At 39.6% G+C, this 26228-nt stretch overlaps 3 protein-coding genes across 7 annotated transcripts; 2 read left to right on the top strand and 1 right to left on the bottom strand.

The window, feature by feature from the left end:
- Positions 1 to 23: 23 nt before the first annotated feature.
- Positions 24 to 20686, bottom strand: ftr82 (finTRIM family, member 82). Of its 4 annotated transcripts, XM_063895032.1 has the most exons (9): positions 20523 to 20647; positions 20019 to 20085; positions 5328 to 5943; positions 3864 to 3959; positions 3531 to 3764; positions 2582 to 2741; positions 2427 to 2483; positions 2167 to 2226; positions 24 to 1321 (listed from the first exon to the last, which is right to left on the bottom strand). In XM_063895032.1, exons 3-9 carry the CDS (start codon positions 5916 to 5918, stop codon positions 801 to 803), a joined length of 1719 nt encoding a protein of 572 aa, XP_063751102.1. In that variant the 5' UTR covers positions 5919 to 5943; positions 20019 to 20085; positions 20523 to 20647; the 3' UTR covers positions 24 to 800. The 4 variants fall into 4 exon arrangements, with proteins under 4 accessions (XP_063751102.1, XP_063751100.1, XP_063751101.1 ...); XM_063895030.1 differs by lacking the exon at positions 20019 to 20085 and having other exon boundaries at positions 20523 to 20686; XM_063895031.1 differs by lacking the exons at positions 20019 to 20085; positions 20523 to 20647 and adding an exon at positions 14868 to 14962.
- Positions 11126 to 16550, top strand: ftr83 (finTRIM family, member 83). The gene is made up of 7 exons (XM_063895034.1): positions 11126 to 11775; positions 12494 to 12589; positions 12773 to 13006; positions 13380 to 13539; positions 13659 to 13721; positions 14381 to 14449; positions 15696 to 16550. Exons 1-7 carry the CDS (start codon positions 11200 to 11202, stop codon positions 16217 to 16219), a joined length of 1722 nt encoding a protein of 573 aa, XP_063751104.1. The 5' UTR covers positions 11126 to 11199; the 3' UTR covers positions 16220 to 16550.
- On the top strand, positions 20389 to 26228 carry ruvbl2 (RuvB-like AAA ATPase 2). 2 transcript variants are annotated; one of them, XM_063895039.1, is made up of 14 exons: positions 20389 to 20843; positions 21833 to 21889; positions 22067 to 22122; positions 22333 to 22474; positions 22650 to 22779; positions 22864 to 22930; positions 23539 to 23645; positions 23738 to 23831; positions 24002 to 24220; positions 24307 to 24425; positions 24624 to 24743; positions 24829 to 24958; positions 25107 to 25221; positions 25833 to 26228. In XM_063895039.1, exons 1-14 carry the CDS (start codon positions 20738 to 20740, stop codon positions 25856 to 25858), a joined length of 1488 nt encoding a protein of 495 aa, XP_063751109.1. In that variant the 5' UTR covers positions 20389 to 20737; the 3' UTR covers positions 25859 to 26228. The 2 variants fall into 2 exon arrangements, with proteins under 2 accessions (XP_063751109.1, XP_063751110.1); XM_063895040.1 differs by having other exon boundaries at positions 20714 to 20843; positions 21809 to 21889.

Genomic DNA, 26228 nt, shown 5'->3' with positions numbered 1-26228 from the left:
GGATAGAAATAATCTCAGAAAAATTATTTATCCATTTAGCTCTTTATTCAGAACTAACAACGAATCATTTTATTAAAAAACAAGTCTTTATCAATTATACTCTGCGGGTCCATTATATAAGTAAACATACATACAAATTAAATAAGGGTTAGTTCAGGTGAGAGAAAAACAGCTGTAAGAACTTCCAGCCACTGATAAAGATAATACCAAAACATGTCAACAAAAAATGACTGACATTTTTCTGAATACGTTTAAACCATAATGATAGCTGCTAATGCACCAACATGAATATTAAAGTATTTCTCACAGAGATCACAAGGGTGCAATATATTTTAAATTACATACGATAATATTGGCCAACAATGTAATGATCTACCATAAAAAAAGCATCTCATCTCAGTGTACGTCCATTATGACTTAACTACATCAACACTCCATGTTTCAGCCCTTTAAGATATTACATGTAAAACAAAGTGATAGTGACATGTTATATTATCCAGCAGTTATGATCAGCTGCTTAAAGTGTTAACATTTTATAGTGTACTGTTGTGATTGTGTTTATATTTTAATGTCTTCATAAAATCTATCATAAAAATGTGAGTTGAAAGCACAATGCAAAACCTTATGTGTGATGTGTAGCGTTAAAAAAGTATATACACATTGGGAGGAGCATTCTTCTTCAAAAATAACCTCATCAATGTGGTTCGGTACAGTTTCAAAATGTTGCAAAAATATATATTCTGAAAGCATAACTTTATAATACGAGAAAAACATTTCGATTTTCAACAAGAGCTCAAAAATCACTTGACGTTGCAGATCTTCACCGAGGTTCCAACTCCAAAGCCTGGGAAGAGGGGCTCAACAAAAGTGGTCTCAAACCTGTGCAGGAGGGTCATGGTGTTGCCTATGCTGTAAAAGGCCAGCACCCCCGCGCTGTGGTCCAGGTACACCCCTATCCTGGGGGAGTGGGGGCCGCTGACCGCTTTGTCCACCCGGTTGTGCCAGGCGGAGTAACCGGTGTCGGAGCAGAGCAGGCTCCAGGACTTGTCGTTGTAGCCCAGCAGACACAGGGAGCCTTTGCCCTTCCTGCTGATGCTCTTGTAGGCCACGCCGATGGAGAACTCCCCGCTCCACTCGATCTCCCAGTAAAAGCGCCCCCCGGACAGGGCCTCGCGGCACAGCACCTGGGCGAAGCTGTCAAACCTCTCCGGGTTGTCTGAGTATGGCTGCAGGTCCCTGGTGCGGAGGACTTTTCTACTGTTTTCAGAGACGTAGAGCTCCTTGTAGGCTGTGACGGCATCCAGTTTCAGCTGGCAGAAGTCTGGAGGAGAAAAATCCACACAGCTTTGTTTTATTTATCTGGTAACTGAAGTGTGTTTTCAATTTAGATGATGAGACCGAACATGTAAATTCATTGTAAATGCACTGGGCAATTTGGAGATTTTGGGCAGTTTTTCTTTCATAACACGTATCCTTTCAGACTAGTGGCAATAAAACATGTAAAATACACATTTAGGTGTTTATTTCACCAACTGTCCATTCCAAATCCATCCAAATGTGCATATTTGAACATATCATTTTTATAATATTGTAATACAAAAGATAATTATCTCGATGTAAATAAATAATTAATGAATAAACTGCTGAAGTTTCATGGGGATATCTGCTGACCTGTATCTTGCACAATGTATGGAATTATAAAACATTTAATAAAAAACATTTTAAGGCCTATTTCAGAATCTCCATTTCTGTTACAAGCAATAAATGTTTATTGTAATCTATATTCTGATGGATTTTACACCGGGGTTTCTAAATACATCATTCACAGCCTGATTTATATCTGTTTTATTGCTAAGTTTATGGCATAAATAATGGCTGCTGGCAGTATTTTCTGATTTATGAGGTGATAGAAAGAGATTACCAAAACCTTTGTCCGTTATATAGTCAGTTAACAAAAGAAGAATTTTGAACATAGCTTTAACCTAGTCTGAAAATGTATTCAAATCAGTTCATATTTAATAAGATGATGCCTGCTTTGATTATTCAAACATACAATTCCAGAAAACTTGTAATGCAAAACACAATAAAGTTATTAAATTATTGAATTTTAATGGTGTTATATTTTAGTTAATAGGACATTTGTTCCCTTTTTCAGCAGATACTTACATTTCACAAAGTCTGCTCTGCCTCTCGGCTCTGGAGGAGTGTTATCCACGACTTCTTTGCCTGCGAATGGAGCAGCACAGGTCAGAGTGAACTGAATACACCCACACATGCCTTTCATTCTTTTGTTTTTTCGCAGTGTTTTTAACCAAAGGCTTTATGATGCAAACCCTTAGTGGTTTTCCTACAACAACCATATTGTTAACCTCAGCAATAATTAACTTTTGCAGGCTTATATTGCTATAGGACGTGACAGCACTCACCTCTGCTCCTTCTGTCCAATGTCCGACTTTCTGTAGTATACACTGGAACCTCATTCACTGTGAGAGAGAACACGTTTATTTTAAGTAAATTCACTTCTTTGTGTGTTTTCTGCCCGTCATGTAAATGTTTTGTGTGTCTACTGCTAAGGTCTCACCTGACTTGGAGATCTTAAGCAGCTCCTCTCTGCCAAACTCCTCCAGGCGGTCCTTGATCTCAGCCACAGCTTTCCTCACAGCGCCGAAGGAGAAGTCAGGGTTCACCGTCACTCTGGGTATATAGCCGTCATCAGTGGGGGTGCACAGGTAGTTGAAGTTCTGATGGGACAAGATAAGCAAGTGTCACTTGGTGAGGAATACATTAACATGAACTATTTAAGGAACAGATTGAGTAGAGTAAATATATTTCTTCACAGGAAACATGGATTTAAAACCACAGAGAAAGTAAAACGTTCTACATTTGGACTTTGACAATATAAAGACGCATAATCCACAGTTAACCCCTATTAAGAAACGTTTGTGTAATAAAAGAAAGATAAGGTTTTTTTAAACTGAAACTGTTTCAGTATAAAAAAATACATCATACTAGTCGATGCAGAAAAATGGCTCCAGTGACTCCTATATTATTATATCACTACATTATTACTCATCCATTAAAGTAAAAGCAGGATTTTACTCATATTTGGTTTATGGTCTATAGATTAATCTGCTGTTTATATTCTTGATTGAATAGTTTGATTTACAATAATTAAGCAAATAATTGTGTACTTGAGTCTAAAAGTGACTCCTAAATGAAGCTGTCAAATGATGATTTATCATTTTCCCCTGTAAAATGTAAGAAGAAGAATATGGCATAAAAAGAAAACACTTAGGTAAAATACAAGTAGCTGAACTGTTTTTTTTAAGTACAGTACTTAAGCACTGTGTTTAGTTACAATCCACCTGTTTGGTAAGAAATGTTCATATCCAAAATGACTAAACACGATGTCATACTGTCATTGTAATCATAGACAGTCTGTGTAAGTAAGCTGTCTAATTAAAAGCCTCACCCATATACTAATGACTGCAGATGTATTGACTGGATTAAACTCTGCTGCTGCGTAATACCTGCAGAAAGTGGATGTGGTCGTCGGTGCTGTACAGCTGCTTGAGGCCGGCCTCCTTTTTCTTCAGCTCATCGATCTCCTGTTCCAGTCTCTCGATCAAAGCCTCAGACTGGTTGAAAGCGGCCTTTTCGTTGATACCGATCAGCTTGGTGACCTCTGACCTCATCCTCTCAATGGAGCGGATCATGTCCTCGAACATCTTCTGGCTGTCCACCATGGCTCTCTGTGCCGAGTTCTGGAGACAAGTCGAGGTGTCAGCGTTTGACAGGAGACACATCCGTGGAGAAAATCTTCAAGCGAAAAGGGGATGTGGGATTCAATATGCAATGCTTACCTTCAGGGATTCCACAGCAGTCTTCAGTTCCTCCAGCTCCTTCACCCTCTCCTGGCATTTTTGTCTAATCTCAGCTTGGGAGACTCCCAAAAGTTTCTGCAGGGAAAAAAGGCACATTACACACCCATCTATTTCACTCTTTTGTTCAGAGTGCACTCCCATGCTGACTGGCTGTACCGCTTCCTTTAATTAAATATGCAAAGTTGATCATAAAAGTGGCATTAAAGCAGATTTACAAAAGGTAGTCGATATCATGCTGTTTTATTGTAAGAGATATAAAGCCCCATATTTGTTGGTTGGGTAAAAACATTCTTTCTCATTGAGGCATAACTGGGGAGGCCCTGTCTAATAAAGCGCGCTCAAAGAATCTTCTTAATACGGCAGGCTTTTATCTTGAGGGAGATGGTGGGGGGGTCTGTAATGGAATTCTGTCCACGTTAGGAATGTGAATCTACCGCTGCCCGACTTTTAAAGAGATGTTTCAAGGTGCACGTAGAACTGACATACAGAATAGAGGGCTTCTAATTCAGCTTTTACTCCAGCCCACCAACCCATTCTTCAAGATAAGCTTGAGGAATGTGGGGAATCTAGGAGGGAGGGGGGGGGTGAACATAAGAGGGGGGGAGGGGGAGAGAGCGGGAGTGAGATGTGTGAGACTCAGGTTGTAAATCTTTAGATGAGAGAAACCACACTCCCTATGTAGAGAAGAAAACAGCGAGGTGACTTATTGCTCATCATGCCCAAAAAAAATCCTTTAGCCTATATTCCAGGCTCCCATAAAGCGCTCGTAAATTACTCCTGTGTAAGAACTAGAGTTGCTCTGAATGATTTTTACGACAGTATCTGTTGCCTCTCTTATCTGCTCCACATCCTTTTTATAGCGATGTGATTGGTGAGTCATTTGAAAGTGCGTGGCTGTGGTTGGTGGAGCGTGAGGTGTTGAAGGCCTTGACTCCCTGAAATTCCAGTATCACTGCAGACCCCCTCCCACAGGTGGGAACCAACGCAGCCGAGAGGGAAGTTTCTGTGTGTCTCTCCCACAGCTGGAACACTAAATTTTCTCTGGAAAAAAGAAGCTTTCAGAGGCGATAATCGTAAGACCCTCCCACGGCCTCAAAACAGCTAATCAGAGAGCTGGATTCTGTTTTGGCGGTGAGCGGGTGCCAGTTTCAGCTGATAGTGTTGCTGAAATGGGTCAAAGTACACCCGGCAGGACTTGGGAAAAAACATGTTTTCTTAAACTCAAAATATTCGCTATAAAATCGAATGAATCTCGCATGTTCTTCTTTTTAATCTGTCTGTTAGTGACATTATGTTTGGACTAGGCGGCGTGTGGTTTCTCATGTACTGAATACACTGCTTATCTTTCTGACATAAAATCAAAATTTCATTCCCTTAGAAGCTGATTGAACACCAATCAGCCTTTTAGTCAATAAACAGGATCCATTAAAAGTGATTTCTTACCTGCTTCTCCCCCCTCTCCGCCTCAGCAGAGACAATGTCATGGCCTTTGTGTTCACTGACAGTGCAGATAGCACAGATACACATCTGGTCTGTTCGACAGAAGAGCTCCAGGGACTTCTGGTGCTGTGGGCAGATCTTCCTGTCCAGGTTTCCGAGCTCATCCACCAGCTTGTGCCTTTTGAAAGTGGCTGACTCGTAGTGGGGCTTCAGGTGTTTCTCGCAGTAGGACGCCAGACAGTTGAGACAAGACTTGACAGCCTTTAATTTCTTCCCGGAGCAGAAGTCACAGGGCACGTCGTTTTGTCCTGCATACTGGTTCCCCGGGGTCATGTTAAGGTTGAGGTTCAGCCCGCTCTTCTTGATCTTCTCTGCCACCATGCTCAGAGTGGCGTTTGGCCGCAGCACCGGCCTCTGGGTGAAGGTGATCTTACACTGGGGGCAAATGTAAATCCCTGTGTAGTCAGCCTCATTCCAGTAGCCGCTGATGCAGTCCATACAGAAACTGTGGCCGCAGGGGATAGCCACAGGGTCCCGCAGCAGGTTCACACACAGGGAGCAGCTGAAGTAATCTTGAGACGTGTGGTCAGCCATTGTGAGAGTCTCAAAACAGTAAGACCTGCGGAAACAGATAGGAGCAGATAGAGAATCCGTCGAGTGTGCCTGGGAGCCCGCCCTCAACACTGTGGTACAGCCTTGCCAGAGACAGGACCTACTTGTATTTCTGAATTCCAGAGGTTATTGATTGAAAGCAGGCAAGGCCCTCCCCTTGTGCTGTGAGTATATCGAGCCCTGCCCAGTTCAGATAAGCAGGTTGAGCAAGGAGGTAGAGGGAGAGAGGGCGGGTAGGCAGGAGATATATATGAGAGAGAGAGAGAGAGAGAGAGAAAGCGAGAGAGTGAAAGCGAGAGAGAGAGAGAGAGAGAGAGAGAAAGAGACAGAGAAAGAGAGAGAGAAAGAGAAGAGAGAGAAAGAGAGAGAGAGAGAGAGAGAGAGAGAGAGAGGGGAAAGGAATGAATGAAACATAAAAAAGCTCTCAAAGTGAAGACCAATGTGCCAGAAAACCTTCCCATTCCATTCTCCTCACAGCTTCCTTTACGCTCTAATTTCTCATGTGGCTCATCCGCGGGTGAGTGGTGCGCACACTCCTCGGCAGCTGTATTTCCACCTATTGTTGTCAGACAGAATCGCCATTGTCCTAAACCGGTTATAGTCCGACAAACATAAATGAAGCCCAGAGTACTGTAGGAATTTCAGGGACCACCCAGAAAACAAACAGACACTCTCGAGCAAAGTTTCAAAGTAGTTTCAAACAACACCAACAAAGTGTTAGGAGTTTAACTTGCTGCAGGAGGTTTGTGTAGGAGCAGCTACAGTTCAGTGTTGCAGTATTGACACTGTGGCCTGTCAGACCAGCCCGGTTACTTTTGCAAAGTCAATGTGTTACTGTAGATGTGTGTGCAGCAGAAAGGAAATATTGAGTCACAAAACGGAAATGCACGAGTGTGTGCGCACATGCAGAACATTCCTGTCAGCTCCAGGTGTGTTGTTGTAATGCATGCTCTACATATTTCTTTGTGCCCTATCATAGTTATAATGCATGTTTTAATTCCTAAAAATAACCTTCCGATACCTTAGCTAGGGGGGACATTTCAAAGGTCTCACTCTGTGTCATAAAGTGTCCACCAGAATCACAGCCTCTCATTAGCATTTCAATTTGGCCTAGTCTACTGGTTTCAACAATACTGACACCTTGTTCTCACTATTTTTCTTTCGTTTGGTTCAAAGTCCATATTGTAAAATGAAGTCCATAGCAAAAAAAAGTATGGTAAGTTAAGGTTGTAAAAAGTAGGCTACATGGCTGCACCTTCAATTCATATCTAGCATTACATCATACAGCAGGCAGTTTCACCTCGCCATATTTGGTCAGGTTTCTGATAAGCCAGTTTTTCCTTCCTTCCTCCAGAGTGAAGGGAGCGCTCTGTGCTTACAGATTAACTACCTGTGAGAGGCCATATCCTCTACACAAGGGCTAAACTCTGAATATTGTTTCAGATCTATTAGAGAGTGTCTAACAGACGATAGCAAAAGATTTAGCAAAGGACACGTGTCCAAAAACGTCTAATACTTCCAGAAAGTCAACAACCACACAATAATAATCTAAAACCATTGAAATATTCTGTAAAATTTAGCATATTTTGAATCAAAATATAATATTGTTTGTGTTGTTCTGTGTTATAGTTTGTACAGTTTGGAGGTATATGGAAATACAAAAGTTACACTTATCCAAATGTAATGCTAGAGAAGAGAGCTATGGAGATTTTTAAAGTGATTATTGCAACGCAACAAACACAATATTTATAAACTTAAATTATTAAAAATGTAAATCTAGTTGATCTTAAAAAATGTTGCTCTCTGTTTTCACCGGTTGTATGGAATTAAAGACATTTAATATGGATTTATGGTAATGTTAAAGAACAAAGGTTAGGGTTAATATAAAGAATCAATTAAAACTTGAAACTGACAAGGAATGTGTAATTCAATGCAAAAACCCATAATACACTGAGGTATAATTATGTTCTGTAGAAAGTATTTCTTAGTTTTTGGGGGATTTTTAACCTATTACTGAAAAAGTTGCCTTTTACAGGTAAAATTAGGTAGTTAATATTTTGGTTTTCCTTTTATATATTGGCTTTTTTTTTAAAAAAGAACATTTTCAAGGACCAAAATAAATTCTACTACAACAACAACAACAACAACAACTACTACTACTGTCACTACTATTAATACTACATCATGCAGTAGTTTATGACACAAAGCACTCCAATAAGATTAAATAACAAGGCTCTATGAAACAGAGGCCGGTCTCTTAACAGGGCCAGTGTTCTTTGATGAAGTCATCTCAGTCCACGTTCAAGGTGAAAGGTCCGCGCGGGAGACCACAAATGGATATTTGATTAAAGGAAACAAGGCCCCATTTCACTGCAAGTGAGGAATAAAAACAGGAAGACACAATATTCAAACATGTTCTGTGAAAACAGTGGAGACTGGTTGATGCTGGTTCAGATACGCAGACATAGACTGTATGTGAACGGGAAGGCTGCACACCACGAGTCAGCATTGTTGATGTCATGACAACCTCAGCCAGAACATAAGCAAAACCAGCACATGTTGAGTATATATCAGTCACATTCAAGGCCAGACACTTTTTTAGTTTGACTAACTTTGTCTATTTGCATTGATACATTTCTCCTTAATTACATACAACACAAGGAAGCAATCATTTTAAATGTGCTTTATCATATGTTCACATTCTGTTGGTAGGTATATACATTATAGATTTCTTTGGTCAAAGATAATGCTTGATTTAGATATTAACAATTATCATTTTGGAAACATTGTTACAGAAAAGAATGATGGTCTTAATGCAAAAAATCAGTTTTCACCTTAAATGAGTTAAAGGAGTAAAAACTGAACTTTTAATGAAGAAAAGAAGAGCAAAATGTAAATAACATGGACTTTAAGTACAAAATATCATGCTTATATTGTGTGTGATTACATTCTATGAACTAATGAATATACATACGTGTTGAACAATATTAGTTTTAGCTAAAAGCTGTTCTATGGGTCTGCCAAAACATACATGATGTGAACATCTGTTAGAAAAAAGCTTCCAAATAAGGTTGGACCAGAACACTTCTTTAAAATAGTGCTGGGTAAGAACATGTTTGTGTTATATAACGCATGCTTCATGTTTGTATGCATGCTTTATCTTGTGTTTTATGATACCTGCTTTAAGGGGGCCACATGTAAGCAGTGCAGCTCTAAGAAATGTTCGTCTGATTGTGTTTGCTCTCAGAAGCCTGGAACCAAATCTTAGGCAAATCAAATTATCAGTAGGTGTGGAGAGACCTTGGGCGCTCGCTGGCTCAGAAATCAAGGTAAGCTTAATAAGTGACGTCCAACATGTTGTTCTATCCCTGAAACTGCAATATTTTTGATTTATAGAATCAAAGTCCATCTCCAGGCTCAAAATAGGGTTAAAGGTTGTAATGTAAATTATGATTATCAAATAATTGAATACTTTTATGTTGTATAAATAATAACTTTCTGTAAACCTTTAATTTCAAAAGATAGTAGATGAATGTGGTTGAGATATTATCCATCAGGTAGATCACAAGGTGCCATGTGATCACCCAGTGAGGGATCATTGATCTGATCATGGGTCTATTGTCCTTTGACAGGGTCAAGGGTCAGTTACCTCACGACTAAGCATTGAAACTGTATAAAATTAGACTCTTCAGTTTAAGTAGTTGCCCTCAACTGTAGAAACATTGCTTTCTGTATGAATTCTCTGTACAAGGGCCAGCTGGGTTGGTAGAATAATAAGAATAGTAGAATAAAATCCCCTTACTTTCATCACAACATGTCTGCACTGAAGCCCCCGGTCTGCGGAAGGATTTTGTTTAATAACATGCTACATTCAGTATAGTGTGTCAGCTGTAGTGACTGTTGATGGACAACAGACCCCATAATGCCTGGCTCTGGGCTCGGGCCCTGCTGGCTCTAATACAATGGAATCTTTGAAGCAGGCTTGCTCGGCCCTCCTGTTATCTGCCCTATCAAGTGTATTTGCATTCCTATCTCCATTTCAACAGCCCTGAAACTCCATTTTGACCGTGAGGTGTGTTCACTGTAAGGTGAAATCTACAGGGGAATGTATTTTGCTCAGAAGAGGAAACTTTCTTTAGAGTTGGTTTCAATGGCAATCTGCTATTTTAGATAAAACAGCAGTTACGTTTTTGCCTTTAAAGTATCGTTCCAGTGTTGACTTACAAAAACCATGGGTGTCCAGTCAAGTAGTAAAAAAAAATGGTGGCAATTAAATGGAAAGTAAAACAGATTTCAGGAAAATTAACTGGTTACAGGTGAAGTAAAGGTCAGTGAAGTTGTTCATTTAGCTGGCGCTTTTATCCAAACCAATTTACAATAAATGCATTTAATCTATGACGATACCAACATTAAAAAAAATACACATTATCTTTCAATAAGCCAAATCTTTGGATGTGCTTTTGCATTTGCTTCAAATAAGCCAAACCTATGCTTTGTAGAGAAGTGACGTTCATGAATTTGTATTTATTTATGTAAATATTTGGCTAAGGGGCATTTGAAACAGGTGGCTTTTTGTTACACTTCCCATTGAGATCATATCACAGTGAAATGAGCTACTGTTGATGCTTCTACTGATGAGATGTGACAGTTATCAGAAAAAGGAAGTTGTTGTAATATTATTGGTGGAAATGCAGATCAATAATCTCTTTAGCCTGAGGTCAGTTTGTACTGAGTTGGTAAACCCCTAAAAGGCACTCTCCAACACTCAACCATAGGGTGTGAAACACCTGGAGTTTTCTTTAAACAGTTCATTAATGCATACTTCCTTTCTTTTTTACTTTTACTCATTTTAGTGTTGGAAACATTATTCCAACATTAACAGCATTTCGGCATTTTAGGTTGGGCCTGCCCCTGCTTGAAAATGTGTAAAGTAAAAAAAACAACTGTGTTTTTAATTTATGATGTCATCATGAAAGTGAAATAAAAAAACTACACTTCTGTTGTCGACACTCAATGCAAATACCCATGAGTCCCATGATCAAACATTTCAGTCATTCTCACTGCACTCTGTAACTGATGGAGCAATTCACTCTGTCTTTTTTTGCCCCGCCCTTGTTTGACTGGTTTCGGCTTAACCCGTTTATCCGCCCTCTCTGTTTACTCTATATAAACAGCTCCCGTAGTTCCTGTGAGATCACTTTGCCACTGTGCTGACACCAGCCATTGACTGTCACTGCAGAAGGAACAGCACTACAGCGTCTCCATGTCTTCCGACCAGGAAGACTGCCACCTCTGTAAGGAGTACCTCAGGGACCCCGTGTCCATCCCATGTGGCCACATCTTCTGCTCCGTGTGCCTGAAGACCTACTGGGACCATGCCGACCACACAGGCTCATACCTCTGTCCACAGTGCAGGGTCACCTACAACAAGAGGCCCACCCCGAGACGCATGGGAGGCTCTCGCCAATCCACCATACAACGCAACAGCGAACCCTTCCCACCTCCACCTCCGTCCCCTGACTACAACTATGCGGGACCCCAGGATGTAGGTTGTGACATCTGCATTGGAAAGAAGCACAAAGCCGTCAAGACCTGCCTGATGTGTCTGGCCTCGTATTGCGAGAAGCATCTCAAGCCCCACTACGAGTCAAACACTTTCAAGAGGCACAAGCTGGTGGATGAGATCGGCCACCTGGACAGGCAGATCTGTCCGCAGCATCAGAAGGGACTTGAGCTTTTCTGTCGCACTGACCAGATGTGCATCTGTGTGCTTTGTACAGTCAAGGAGCACAAAGGTCACGACATGGTGTCTGCTGAGCAGGAGAGGGCGGAGGAGCAGGTACTGTTCACTTTATTTAAAGCGACAACACTGGGAATAATAACAATGCTAAAATGTGCTTTAATCAACATAACAATTATTGCTTAATATATGCATTGGTGGAATGTTAATTGTAAAACCTTTACTTATGTAAAAATTCTAAGTAATTTACTCAAGTGTTTGAATTTTATGCAACGTTATGCTTATTGTCGTCTTTTACCTCACTAGATTTGTCTGATAGTCTTTAATCCAAAGCAGTAAAGTACAACTCTGCCATTATGGCAGCAGTAACATTAATGTAAGCACTTCAAATATAAAATAGTAAAACTCTGACAAATAACTTTTTACTGCAAAATCACAACTATTAGTTGTAAAACATTGGTTAAAATGTGCAAATAAAACTTAAATACTTTGCCTGGTTTTGAATGCAGGACTTTTTTCAGTTCATCATGACTACTTTTACTTAAGTAAATGATCTGAATGGTTCTTCCAGCACTGAACTATAAATAAATATAAATATATTTTCATTTTCTATTAATAGTGACACATGTACCTATCATAGTTTAATGCAATAGTGTGGTATAGCAAAAGTGGAAGGTAAAGCATGATTCAGCAGCTTTGATTGAATCTGTTATAATAATATTGACATTTAAAAGTAATGTTAATTCAAGGATTTTGTCATTTTAAATTGTGGATTTGCGGTCATCACCAAAAGCAATGTCTGTTTTTTTTGTCATAGCAACGGCTGGGCGCCACCCAGGCAGAGATCCAAGAGAAGATTCATGACCGACTCAAGCAGATGGAGGAACTGAAACAAGCTGTGGACACACTCAAGGTTTGTGCCATCATCAACCATTATATTAAACCAGACTAACCACTTTAAATTGAATGGAAAATGAATTCACTACCAACAAGACCACATTCCTTGGTGTAGTAGTGATGACAGCTTCTAAGTGCACTAGCCAAACCAGTGTAACTCCATGTTGATTTATGGCACACGTCTCTGTTTCCTGTGCAGAGCTCCGCCCACACAGCCCTGCAGGAATGTGAGAAGATGTTTGCTGACATGATGCGCTCCATCGAAAGGATGCAGCAAGAGATGACCAAGCTAATCTCCTCCAACAAGAGAGCAGCGCTCAACAACGCAGAGGGCCACATGGAGCGGCTGAGCCATGAGATCGCCGACCTGAAGAGGAGGGACAACGAGATCACCCAGCTGTCCCGCACCGAAGACCACATCCACTTCATCCAGGTAACGGACCACCAATCCACGGAAATAAATCAAATACATGGAGTAATATAAGGGACAGATCACTGAATCGGCCTACTGGGCTCAAGCCAAGGCGAGTTGAATACAGATGACGAATGATGTAGAAGGAGCAAAGAACGTTCGAAAAATGACAAAAAGAGATGCAAAATCAACAAAAAGAGAAGCAAAAGTAACATAAAGAGAAGCAAAATTAACAAAAAGAGATTCAAAATGCTCCCAAAGATGTCCATCACAAACATTTAATCTAATACACTGTTATTAGGATATACTGCGTGGTGCAAAATGAAAAATATAGTAGCAGAAAAAAAGTTATTAGTACACATTTTCATTACATTACATGTGTTTCCCTTATTAGAGCTACCACATGCTGATAGCCCAGACTGAGGCGGAGGAGCTGCCTACAGTGAGCGTCAACCCCTACTTCACCTTCGGGCCGGTGACTAAGGCTGTCTCTGAGATGAAGCAGCACCTGAACGAATTCAGCAATGATGAACTGGTTAAGGTGGCCAAAGCAGGTGAGCTCAAACACACCGAAAAAGTTTACATTGATTCAAATATATCTTCAATTCTCTCAACATTTTATGATCATATAACCTGTTATCATGCTCTCATTATTTTTATTTTATTTTTTCAGTTAACAAAATGACCTTCTGCCAACTGGAGGATTCCAAAAAGAAACAATCAAAAGCAATCAAAAGTAAGTCGGCCATTAAAGAAAATAATTTGCCTGTTGATTTTTGACAACATATTAATGTGGTTAAACTATTGGTATGTACTACTTTTAATCCCCAAGGAGATCCTGTAATTCATTACTGTGATATGCTTTCTCAGAATTATGTTTTTGTAAAGTTTCTTCCAATGTCATTATTTTAACAAAGTTTCTCATAATGACTTACGGGATCTTTTATTTCTAACACATTGGAATCCATAGCCAGCAAAGCTTTGTTATTTAGAAATATATATGGAAACAAATTTAAAGCATTTTAAGAGAGACAGTTAGACAGATTTACATTTCCAACTTTCCTGAATAGGGCTTTGTGCAGTCGTGTTTGATGTTATTCATTGGAGGGTAACCCGAGGTCACTCAGTAGCCACATAGTTAAATGTTTACTTTGATTAGGATGTCAAACTGCCAGCGAGTTACCATTTACCTTCTCCTCTGAAATAGAATTTGGACAGAACTAGATTATTATAACACTAATAACAAAACCAACATCTATTGTATTGTAGATTCATATGACGTAATAGAAAGCATCGTAGATAAGTAAAAAAAACACACCCTTCAATTCAAAGCCTAGTAATCCATTATGCTGCTATCACTATTTTCGGATGTAATACAAATATTTGTTTTCCCAGGTGAAGAAGCTGCCGTGTACAAGTCTGTGCCAATGCAGGAACCTCAGCACCGGGACGACTTCATGAGATGTGAGTCTTATTTTCCCTGACTTTTCTCTGCAGTTCCACAGATCACTGCTCTCCCTTCCATTTCAGTGCATGATGCAAATTAAATCCTGATGAGGATCTCTCTCAGACCCTGTGGTTGACCACAAATCTGTATGTCCCACAGTGTTGACAGAGACTGGGATTGACTCATTAACAAGTATATTAGATTTGCAGTTAAAGTGCTTCCTCAAAATGAGTTAATAGAACACTGATTAATTTAACTAACCTGACAGATACGAAAAAAAAGAATCTCAACAATTTGATTTTTGACTGTTATTTAACTAAAACAAACAGTCTTTAAGATGCATAAAAAGGGAGGTCAAAGGTGGTGGGTGTGGTCTTTTAGTTAGAGTTAAATATGCACTTTGTTAGATGGACTTCTGTTTGTGGTCAAACTCACGAACAGTGTTGATACTCTGGCATTCCAGATAATAGGCCGGGGGATAATAGGCCCGGCAGATCTAGGAGGGGCCCCCGCATGTCCCACCAACTGTGACCTGCAGAGGTGGAGATAAACAGCAGGCAGGTGACATCCAACACCTGTCATTATGATTATCTGATTTCTGTCTCCAGTCAAAGGGTCTCCCATTTTTCCTTTAAATCAATTTATAGCTGAAGTTAGTTCAAAATGTAAAAGAATAAAGGAATCTCAATGACCTGCCGCTTGTTGTGCAAGCTTAATGTAAAAAGGCGTTGTCATCTGAGGCTTCCTCAATTTCATTTAACACAAGCAATTTGAATTTGTAGGAGTGTAAGAAAAGATCAAGACTATTGCATCTAACAATATTATGTTTTGTGTTACTGTATTGATCAATAACCAATACTTAATAATAAAAAAATATGTCTGCCAGCACTGGCACTTTTCATTAGTAGTATACATACATAGGCAAATATGAATTCTTACTCTATCCTTTGCTCATATTGCACAAAAGTGTGCTATAATGTTGGATGTTACTGTACTAAATACAAATACAAATCCCACTGTTGAGATAGCATATAAAACATCATTGTTTTTATAAAGTCCACTTTTTACTCAGATTTTTACACATATGGCAGTTTTCTTTTTACTATGATCGCTTTGCTGAAATAAGATTGAAAACAATCTCAATGTATCACAAAGTAAAGCAATATATCACATTATACTAAACCGCATGTATCATGAAATGTAACTTATTGCCAGATTGTTGTCGAACCACAGCCCTAAGTAAATGTTCATTCATCTTCCCAGATGCCTGCCAGCTGACTCTGGACTCGAACACGGCCTACAGACAGCTCTACTTGTCCCGAGGGAACAGGAAAGCCGTCCTCAAGAGAGACCCCCAGTCCTACGGCGATCACCCCGCCAGGTTCGACTCACTGCCCCAGGTCCTGTGTAAGGAGAATCTCTCCGGTGGACCGTACTACTGGGAGGTTGACTGGAGTGGAGAGGGGGCCGCCATCGGGGTCACCTACAAAGGCATCAAACGGACGGGCTACGGAGACAACTCCCGCATTGGCTACAACCGCAAGTCCTGGAGCCTGTTCTGCTCTGATGCCAGCTACTCTGCCCGCCACAGCAAAGACCAGATAGAGGTCAACGCCCCTTACTCATCCCGCATAGGGGTGTTCCTCGACCACGATGGCGGTACCCTCTCTTTCTACGCCATTGGGGACACCATGTCTCTCATCCACCGCTTCAAGGCGTCCTTTACCGAGCCTGTCTTTCCAGGCTTCTGGGTGTGGTACGAGTCAGGCATTACCCTCATCCAGTAGTGATTAAATACACTTCCTATGATTAATGTACAACTGTGTAGTGTAGTGTGTAGGTATAGATTAAAAGAGCAAAACCACTACGACTATGATGATATATCATCTTTATTTTTACAAGATTGGATTTTTTTTTACTAAGTGTTGTGTATCAGGGTTCTTGATGCTTGTGAATGTTCTGCAAATCAACATGTGTGAGGATCAGATGTATAAAGTGAATGCATTTAATTTATCGTTTGAAATATTGAAAGATGTACTTCATTATAACATGTCACAAAATCATTTATGAAGGTATTGTACTTATTTTGATCAATAAACATTTTGTAACGAGCCTGAACGGGGATGTTTTTGCTGCATTTTTACCTCTATTATCACTCAACTACCTCCCAGACTGCTTGGAAATGAGAAATACATTTTTTAAATATTTATTTTATTCAATAAAATGTTATTTATTACTTAGTTTAAATCTTCTAGTGTTTCATGGGCTTCAAATATCACATCTACCATGCTTTAAGAGTCTAAAAAATGTGTGAACAACCAACATCACCGCTATTCAAAATAAGTAAAATAGTTTTCTGAGCAAGTACGAAAGTCAGATGTTTGTGATTAAAGGGATAATTCAGATGACTTGAAGTAAGGTTGTATGATTTAATTATTCATAGTCAGTGCATCGACAGGGAACTGAAGCTGCTTTCAATACTCTCTTGTAAACCACAATGTCTTTGACCAAGTCACACAATAACACAAACAAACAACTCCATTGTGGTACGGGAAGAATTAGGTATAATTACTCTTTTTGTCAAAGAAGTCTGGTGGCTTTGACGGGAGAATAGAAAGCAGCTTTGGTTCCCTGTCAGAAAGAGGTCTGACTAAAGCAAAATACTCTTCCTATAAGATACACCTAAAACTGACATGTTGTGCCTTTTGTTTTTGTGGCTAAAAAGCTGTTACTCATGTCTGTTCCAAACTGACGGTGTGCTGACTGTCATTGACTATAGGAGATACACTGACTATGGACAAGTACCTTATAACCCCACTCCAAAAATCCACTCTATCCCTTTAATGCTTGTTCTGTGAAGAGCAGTGTTGGTTTTGCAGAGGTCTGAGAGGCCGAAGACATTTGCAAAGGAGTAGGTGAGGTGTGACTGAGAGTCTCCTGACTTTGCAGATGGATGAGCATCATCTGGAAAGCACTTTAAAAAGGTTTGTGGTAGGCTAACTAACAAACTAAGGTTTTGTCCAGTCTAACTTTTATGATTGTTATCTTTGAAAATCTGGATTAAGGCAAATATAGTATAAGTGACATGACAAATAAGCTGTTTTTCTTTAGGAAAATAGCTGTAAAAGTGTTTAGGTTCAAATCAATTATTGTATGAGATAACTATATGCAAGCAGCCATTTTCTCTTCACTAAATTCTAACGACTTGAAATGTTAAATCAGCCTGTTAATAAGACTGTATTGTCATTTTGTTTTTATTGGCAACATTTTAGCGATGTTAAACTAGAATAATGAAAAAAACATGTTTATCGTTTGGACTTGGATTTTGTCAGTTCTATCTGATCATTTTAATCAACTTCTCTCTTGATTTTAACTTCTGTACAACAGCCAACACCAGGAAACATCACAACTGTTGACAATGGCAAACTAAATGTGTTGTCTCTGTTCCAATTGTCTGTATTGTTTGGTATCCTGAGATTAGATTGTGGAATCTTAAAACTGCAGCCTTAAGGGAAAATGTTTGATAATACAGGGAGAGGATATGAAAACGTCTTCCAGAAACCTTGAGGTTAAAGTCAGCGGATGAGTTTTCTCCTTGGTTCAGTATACACATAGTATCTGATTCATATGTTTTCTTGAAAATCATAATACCACAATTTCTATGAGCAAGCAGAAAATGTGCAGTACAAAGATAAAAGGTTGTGCAATTTAGGTAAACATCGATGTTAATAGAAAAATCAAATGATCTCAATCCCCATGTATTTTAGACAATTCCCAACTCCACAAACCACTCTAAAAGGATTGTCACTTTAAAATCTGACATATTGCCTTTGTGTATTATTGTTTCTAGAAGAATGCTTAATTAACGGACATCATCAAACATTGATTAACTAAATGCATCTGTTGAGCAGTTACAGTGCTCAGCGCAAATGAGTACAACCCCTTTGAAAAGTAACATTTTAGACAATATCTCATGAACACAAAACAAAATTCCTAAAAGGTTGACTAGACCAATTTTAATATAACATCTGTTTAACTTATAACATGAAAGTAAGGTTAATAATATAACTTAGATTAAACATTTTTCAGTTTTACTCAAATAAGGGCGATGCAAAATTGAATACAACCTACAACAAAAACTACTACATCTTGTACTTTGTATGGCCTCCATGAGGACAAGAATGACCTCTTTTAGAGACTGGATGCTGGATGCAGAGTGATGCTCAACTTGTCTCTTCAGAATTCCCCATAAGTGTTCAATTGGGTTCAGATCAGGAGAGATACTTGGCCACTAAATCACTTTCACCCTGTTCTTCTTCAGGAATCCAACAGTGGCCTTAGATGTGTGTTTAGGATCTTTGTCATGTTGGAAAAGTGCACGACGACCAAGGGCACGGAGTGATGGTAGCATCTTCTCTTTCAGTATAGAGCTGTACATCTGTGAATTCATGATGCCATCAATGAAACGCAGCTCCCCGACACCAGCAGCACTCATGCAACACCACATAAGGACACTGCCACCACCATGTTTCACTGTAGGCACCATGCATGTTTCTTTGTATTCCTCACCTTTGCGATGCCATACAGTTTTGAAGCCATCAGTTCCAAAAACATTTATCTTGGTCTCATCACTCCAGAGTATAGAGTCCCAGTAGTCTTCATCTCTGTCAGCATGGGCCCTGGCAAACTCTAGACGGGCTTTTTTTGTGCCTGGGCTTTAGGAGAGGCTTCCTTCGTGGACAGCACCCATGCATGCCATTCCTCGGCAGTGTACGCCGTATTGTGTCATGGGAAATAGTCACCTCAGTTTGGCTTTCTACTCCTAGATAACTGCAGTGAACTTGCCTGCCGATTTTCTTCCACCCTTCTCATCAGAAGACGCTCCTGTCGAGGGGTTAACTTCTGTGGACGACCTGGAGGTCTCTGTGAGATGGTTGTAGTTCCCTCTTTTTTAAGTTTATGTACCACTTTTGCTACAGTATTCTGACTGATAAGTAAAGCTTTGCTGATCATCTTGTAGCCTTCACCTTTGCGGTGTAAAGAAATTATTTTCTTTCTCAGGTCTTGTGACATTTCTCTTCCATGTGGTGCCATTGCTAACAACATGAAATGGGAAGGGGTTTTCTTAAAGTAACACCCTTTTATAGTCAGCTGTCTGCTGGACACCTGTGTAATAAATAATTAGACTCACCTGTAGTTGATTATTGTTCAATTAGACATTTGTAGTCTAAAATGTAGCTTTGCTCCTGAGACTTTCAGTGGGGTGTATTCATTTTTGCATCACCCTTATTTGAGTAAAACTGAAAAATGTGTTATGTAAGTTATATTATTAACCTTACTTTCATGTTATAAGTTAAACAGATGTTATATAAAACTTGGTCTTGTCAACATTTTGGAAATTGTTTTTGTGTTTATTGAGATATTGTTTAAAATGTGACTTTTTGAAGGGGGGGGGGACTCTATATGAGCACTGTATATGTGACAATTTGCTAAGTTTGGCTGTTGTGCAAAGACATTTTTAAACGACTTATATTACTTGTGAGGCTTGCTACCTCTAGTGGAAAATGTAGTTTATACAGTGCTCACCAATGCTGTCTTCATGGGCACCTGTTCACCTCACTCTGGGAAAGCTTCTGTGTTAGAAGGTGATTCACTGTTGGAGATACAAATCATTTTATAACAGTGCAGGAAGTTTAGTATAGGCCTAGCAAAGAGGTCTCGTTGAGTAAACAGTAAGCAACAGGTCCAGTTTACCTATGGTTTAAAAGTTCAAACACAGACCTACTCTTCAATGTTGGGATTGGTTCCTTAAAACATGATATAGCGCCTTTCCCTGAACAAATGTACCTACCTATAGTTTGCACTTTGTCAAACTGTAATCATGTAAAGTGATTGCACACTTGTCATTTTGCAGCACCAGGAGTTAAAGGAAACGTTTCATGTACGTTTGTCAACAACATGATAAACATCAATGTTTGTTACGTTTTTGGACACAACTCGTTTTAGAATGGCAAACATGGGGAAGGGAAGCAAAACTAAAGCAAAAAACAGAAGTTAAATACACAGTATAAAATAGTTTAATCACCCTACCTTTTTTCCGGACACCAAATAGGGACACGAGGCACAACAATCCTTTCCACGAGATATAATCGTTTAAATAACCCTAAGCTAAAATTCAAACACATATACGGGCAGTCACTCCACCAAGCACTCCCTATTTACTACACCTGTAACTTCATAAACGTATTTGAATTTGGCATCAAATCATTAGGCCACCCTGTCTGTAGAGGGCAGTCAACCTCAAAATGTACATAGAAAAAGAAAGACTTGTTTCTGGTCGGACACACTTCCCCTGCGCACCATTGGAAAGAAGCGCCGCATTCTCACATTTTCTGAAGTGTGGCTGCACAGGTGAGTTACACTCATAACGTAGTTGTAATACATTTCTTTTAACTTTTCAAATGATTATACTGTATGATTACTACTTTGATACAATTCTTTGCTATTCGCCTTTTAATCAAATCTTTATGAGGAAGCGTGAGTTGCTGGAAGACAGAAAATCGACCAGTGGCGCTAGCTCGTTTGCTAACATAACATTAGCTAGCATTATACGTTGCTTTGTTAGCGCTGAGGAGGAGATAGTGGGTAACATTTGTGGCTTCTGCATTTCATTCAAACAATCTCATGTTGCTGATGACTGAGAGGTGTGTTTTGGTAAAACGACATACGTGACAAATTAAAAGCCATAGCAACAAAGCTAAGGCTCTCGTGCACGTTTTTGTTGTGGCATGCGTTACAACTGTCACTATGACAACCGACTGGACAGGACATACCCAGTAGGTAAACTGTTGTTCTCCAGCTCAGATATGAGGACTGAGTCTTTACGTGAAACCCGATGCTTCTTCTATTTATTCAGAATAATTGTACAGGGAAATAGCCCTGATCCAGTAGTACTGACAATCTCTGGAACTGGGCTGTTTGTTAATAGCGTTGGACAATATATATATTCTTGATCTGGATTAGAGAATTAAAATATGTCTGTGATTTTAACTGTAAATGAATTAACCTCAAATCTAAGACTCTTACTCTTACAGTTGTCCATTTAGCAGCATGCCAGCTCCCAAACATCTGCGACCTATTTTGATCTCACTGATTTAAAAAAAAGTTTATTTATAAAAATGCTTTTGTTAATATATTTTTCATTAGCTAACCAACACTCATGATATATTGACATTTTTGCCTACTTTTTGTGACTGTTATTCTACTGTACGTTTCTAAACCTCAGACAAAGGCCCTTTTCCAATAATACAGGAAATAGTTAAGCTTGAAGGATTATTCTTCCCTTCTTTATAAATAGTTCTGTTTTTTTATTAAAGATATTGGTCTCTATAATTGAATAGAGATGGCGACTACAAAGGTCCCAGAGGTTCGTGACATCACACGGATTGAGAGAATCGGTAAGCATCCACATTCACACTGAAACCCTGACTTTTCAGCTTTTAGGGATACACATTATTGATTGCATATGTGTGTTGTGATGATATCAGCTTTGATTCAAGTCTAACCTGGCATGTGATCCCTCTTTGAATGTGCTTAATATTTATGTGTTCATTTCTATCTTATGTTGTGTGTAGGAGCACACTCTCACATTCGTGGCCTTGGTTTGGATGATGCTTTGGAGCCAAGACAGGTAGCGTTCAGTCTTCTTCTTCAGTTTGTATTTAAAATATAAAGAAATGTATGCTGTTGTTTTGATAGAAAAACAATGTAGGCTATATTCACTGGACAAAAAATGGACAGACCCCAGACACAGATATTTTGGATTATAGGACAGAAATATATTAGGTGTGCATTAATATTTGTATGGCTTTAACCTTCACATGTTCCTTTTCACCTGCAGGTGTCTCAGGGGATGGTGGGCCAGCTGGCCTCTCGTCGGGCAGCAGGGGTCATCCTGGAGATGATCAAAGATGGCCACATAGCTGGCAGAGCAGTTCTGATCGCTGGCCAACCTGGCACAGGAAAGACTGCCATTGCTATGGGTAAGTGTTATGTTGGAGGCTGTCCAAAAACACATCTTCATTTTATCCTCCCGCTGTGGAAGTCGTATTGTTGTTGTAATTGGCTTAAGTTATTGTTAAAGCAAGATCTTTTTTTTCCTGCCCTCACCAGCTGATTATGCGTTCAGATTTATTCATTTCTTTATTTTTAATGCAGGCATCGCCCAGTCTCTTGGCCCTGATACACCTTTCACAGCGATGGCCGGCAGTGAGATCTTCTCCCTGGAGATGAGCAAGACCGAGGCACTCAGCCAAGCTTTCAGAAAAGCCATCGGAGTGAGGATAAAGTGAGTGATCAAAAAAGAATAATTGTATTATGTAATTGTCGTTGTTTGAAATGAATCAGTATCCATTGTGCGATTCTTCTACAGAGAGGAGACGGAGATCATCGAAGGAGAGGTGGTGGAGATCCAGATTGATCGACCGGCCACAGGAACGGTAGGCTGCTGACGTGACCACTTCATGTGCAATCACTTCTTCCCGTCTTGCACAGATCTCTTGATGCCAGAACACACTACGACCTGTTTACACATGTTATTGACATGTGTGTCTTGGGTATTTGGATCATAAATGGATAGTAATAACAACAATATGACAAACAACATGTGTTGTTATGATCACTCAAAGCAGTTGATGACGTATTGTCCTGTTACTTCCTAGTCTGGGATGCATCTAACAACATATCTTTAGTGGTGTAAACCCTTATGCATCCTGGTGCATCCCAGAAACAACCTTTTGTTCCTCTTTTACTCTTTCCGTTTGTCTTTTAAAAATCAAAGCCCCAGACATATATACTGCATCACTGCTTTCCTGAGAGAACTTATATTCATTAATGGCATTCCTCCAAAATGTAACTCAACAATATAGCTTCCACTGACTCATCACAATGTTTAAAAATAGCCACAACAGATATTACAAGTGCATCAAACATCTTAGGTGATTTAATTTTCATTGCCCAATAGGCCAGCAATCATTTTAAATTGGTTACAGGGTACACCCATTTCTGTCCTTAAACAATCTTATACACATTACACTTTTTCTTCCAGGGTGCCAAGGTGGGCAAGCTAACTCTAAAGACCACTGAGATGGAGACAATATACGACTTGGGCAACAAGATGATCGACAGTCTCAGTAAAGAGAAGGTTCAAGCAGGGTGAGTTCATATCTCTTTGCATTTCAGGATCACTCAGGCCTCAGGATAAGATGTCTAATCTAAACTGTTGTTCTCTATTTTATTATTCTCAGAGATGTCATTACTATTGACAAAGCCACTGGAAAAATCAGCAAGTTGGGCCGCTCCTTCACCAGAGCCAGAGACTATGATGCCATGGGAGCTCAGGTATGCTTTAACTGTCACATCAATACAATTCCAAAAGTGGAGCTTCGATGTCTGGTTTCTGAAAATGCATTAGCCTGAGTATGTAACGTCACCACCATTCATGGTTAAATCGTGATAAATTACATGTGGCAGCTTTTCAGCATACATTTTATTTTGTATTTTTTCTGTAGACCCAGTTTGTACAGTGTCCAGAGGGAGAGCTGCAGAAGAGGAAAGAGGTGGTCCACACGGTGTCCCTGCATGAGATCGACGTCATCAACAGCCGCACACAGGGCTTCCTGGCTCTCTTCTCCGGAGATACCGGAGAGATCAAGTCTGAAGTCCGCGAGCAGATAAATGCCAAAGTGTGTGAGTGGAGGGAAGAGGGCAAGGCAGAGATCATCCCTGGGGTAAGTGAAACTCTCTGTATGCATGTTTATATCTGCTTTATCTATGATATGTTGTGCATTACTCATTTTCATGTGTCTGGTTCCAGGTGTTATTTATCGATGAGGTGCATATGCTGGACATGGAGTGCTTCTCCTTCCTGAACCGTGCCCTGGAGAGTGACCTGTCCCCAGTTCTCATTATGGCAACCAACAGAGGCATTACTCGGTAATAATTTCTGTCTACATTCACTTGCATTTTTATCATTTAGTTGTCTTTTTTTACGAGTTTTTGGGGGTATTTTTTATTTCTAACAAATCTTGTATCAGGATATTAACCCTGTTTTAAACAGATATTAGCTTTCAATTTAATACAGTTAAATCCTGTCAATATATATATTTTTAATATGCATTGTTGTCATTCTAGTATCCGTGGCACCAATTACCAGAGCCCTCATGGCATCCCCATCGACCTGCTGGACCGCCTGCTCATCATCGCCACCTCCCCTTACACCGAAAAAGAGACGAAGCAGATTCTCAAGATCCGGTGAGAATCTGTGGTCATCAGCTGTCCGTCTTCACTTCTTCGCAGCGTTGTAAATCTGATGTGAAGTTGCATGGTTTAATTTCAGGTGTGAGGAGGAGGATGTGGAGCTGAGTGAGGAGGCTCACACTGTCCTGACTCGCATTGGCATGGAGACGTCGCTACGCTACGCTATCCAGCTGATCAGCACTGCTGGACTGGTGTGTCGCAAACGCAAGGTAAACTCAGGCTGAAGCAGAGCATATTTCTGCAGCTGTAACACAAATGAAAAAACTGCTTTCATCATGGATAGATTATATAACAGCAGTTGATTCATCAATTCCTTAAGGCTTAGTGCTGATGTCCGCTTTGTTTTGGCTTGTTCAGGGGACAGAAGTCCAGGTGGAGGACATCAAACGGGTTTACTCTCTGTTCCTGGATGAGGCCCGATCCTCTCAGTACATGAAGGAGTATCAGGATTCCTTCCTCTTCAATGAAACACGTGAGTTTGATGTTCATCCTCTCTTTCTAAATCAAGAGTTTTCAGTTTTCTTTTTGTTAAAGGCACCTCTTAAAGAGTACATACATTTGCAACTACTTGTATTCTAATAGTTTAGACCTGTTTCATAGAAATAAACATAATCAAATTTCCATTTGAATCATGTGAAAGGCATACTTTAAACAACTTTTTAAATTTAAATTGCATTAGGACTTTTGACTTTACCAATTCATGACAGATTTACGTGATTTGTCACAATTACTGTGTATCAGACTTTCGAATGAACATTGCTTGTTTTATTGATGCAAATAGTCCCCATCTATACATGAGGGCTTTAAATTATACATTTACCATTACACAGGATTACTAAAACTGCTCTCTATAGTACTGATGGCCAGTTGTTACAGAGCAAAGAAGAGACTAGTGATATAAAGAGAAATAAATTATGAAAAAGTTGAACTCCGATCAGCATTGCAGCAGTAGTAGGCTCAGCTCTCCCATCATTGAATTTAAAATGCACAAATATTAAAGATGGGGAAAAATGTTTCTGCACAATATTCCAATTTCTAATGTTCACATTGAAAGAGCTAAATGTATCTGTTGCTTCATTTCAGAAACCCCTTCCATGGATACCTCATAATGAAGATGACTGTGTAGTGTTCTTGCTCTGAAGTTTTTACGTTGTTGATCGTCTCTGCGCTTGGAGTCAATTCAGAACTGGGCTTTGCTTGAATTTCAATTCGGCATTGAACTACATTAGGATAGAATTCAAATGTATAAATTAACTAGTTCCTCTATATTTTCTCCTCTGTTCACCTTTAGTTCTACATTTGTTTGAATTAAAAATGGTCACTGAAATTTCTACTTAATTCTGAATTTGCCACAAATCTGTTCATCATCGAGGCCTTACGGCAGAAATATCCTTTCCTTCAGTGTTTTTCTTTTTTTGTTGGCTTGTCTTTACATGGTTTATTTTTATGAAAAATATTAAACTGGATTTTCTAAACATA

Source organism: Eleginops maclovinus, chromosome 11, assembly GCF_036324505.1.
Source record: "Eleginops maclovinus isolate JMC-PN-2008 ecotype Puerto Natales chromosome 11, JC_Emac_rtc_rv5, whole genome shotgun sequence".
Classification (NCBI taxonomy): Eukaryota; Metazoa; Chordata; class Actinopteri; order Perciformes; family Eleginopidae; genus Eleginops; species Eleginops maclovinus.
Note: the sequence above shows the minus strand (reverse complement) of the source record. Positions and strands in the feature narration are given on the sequence as shown.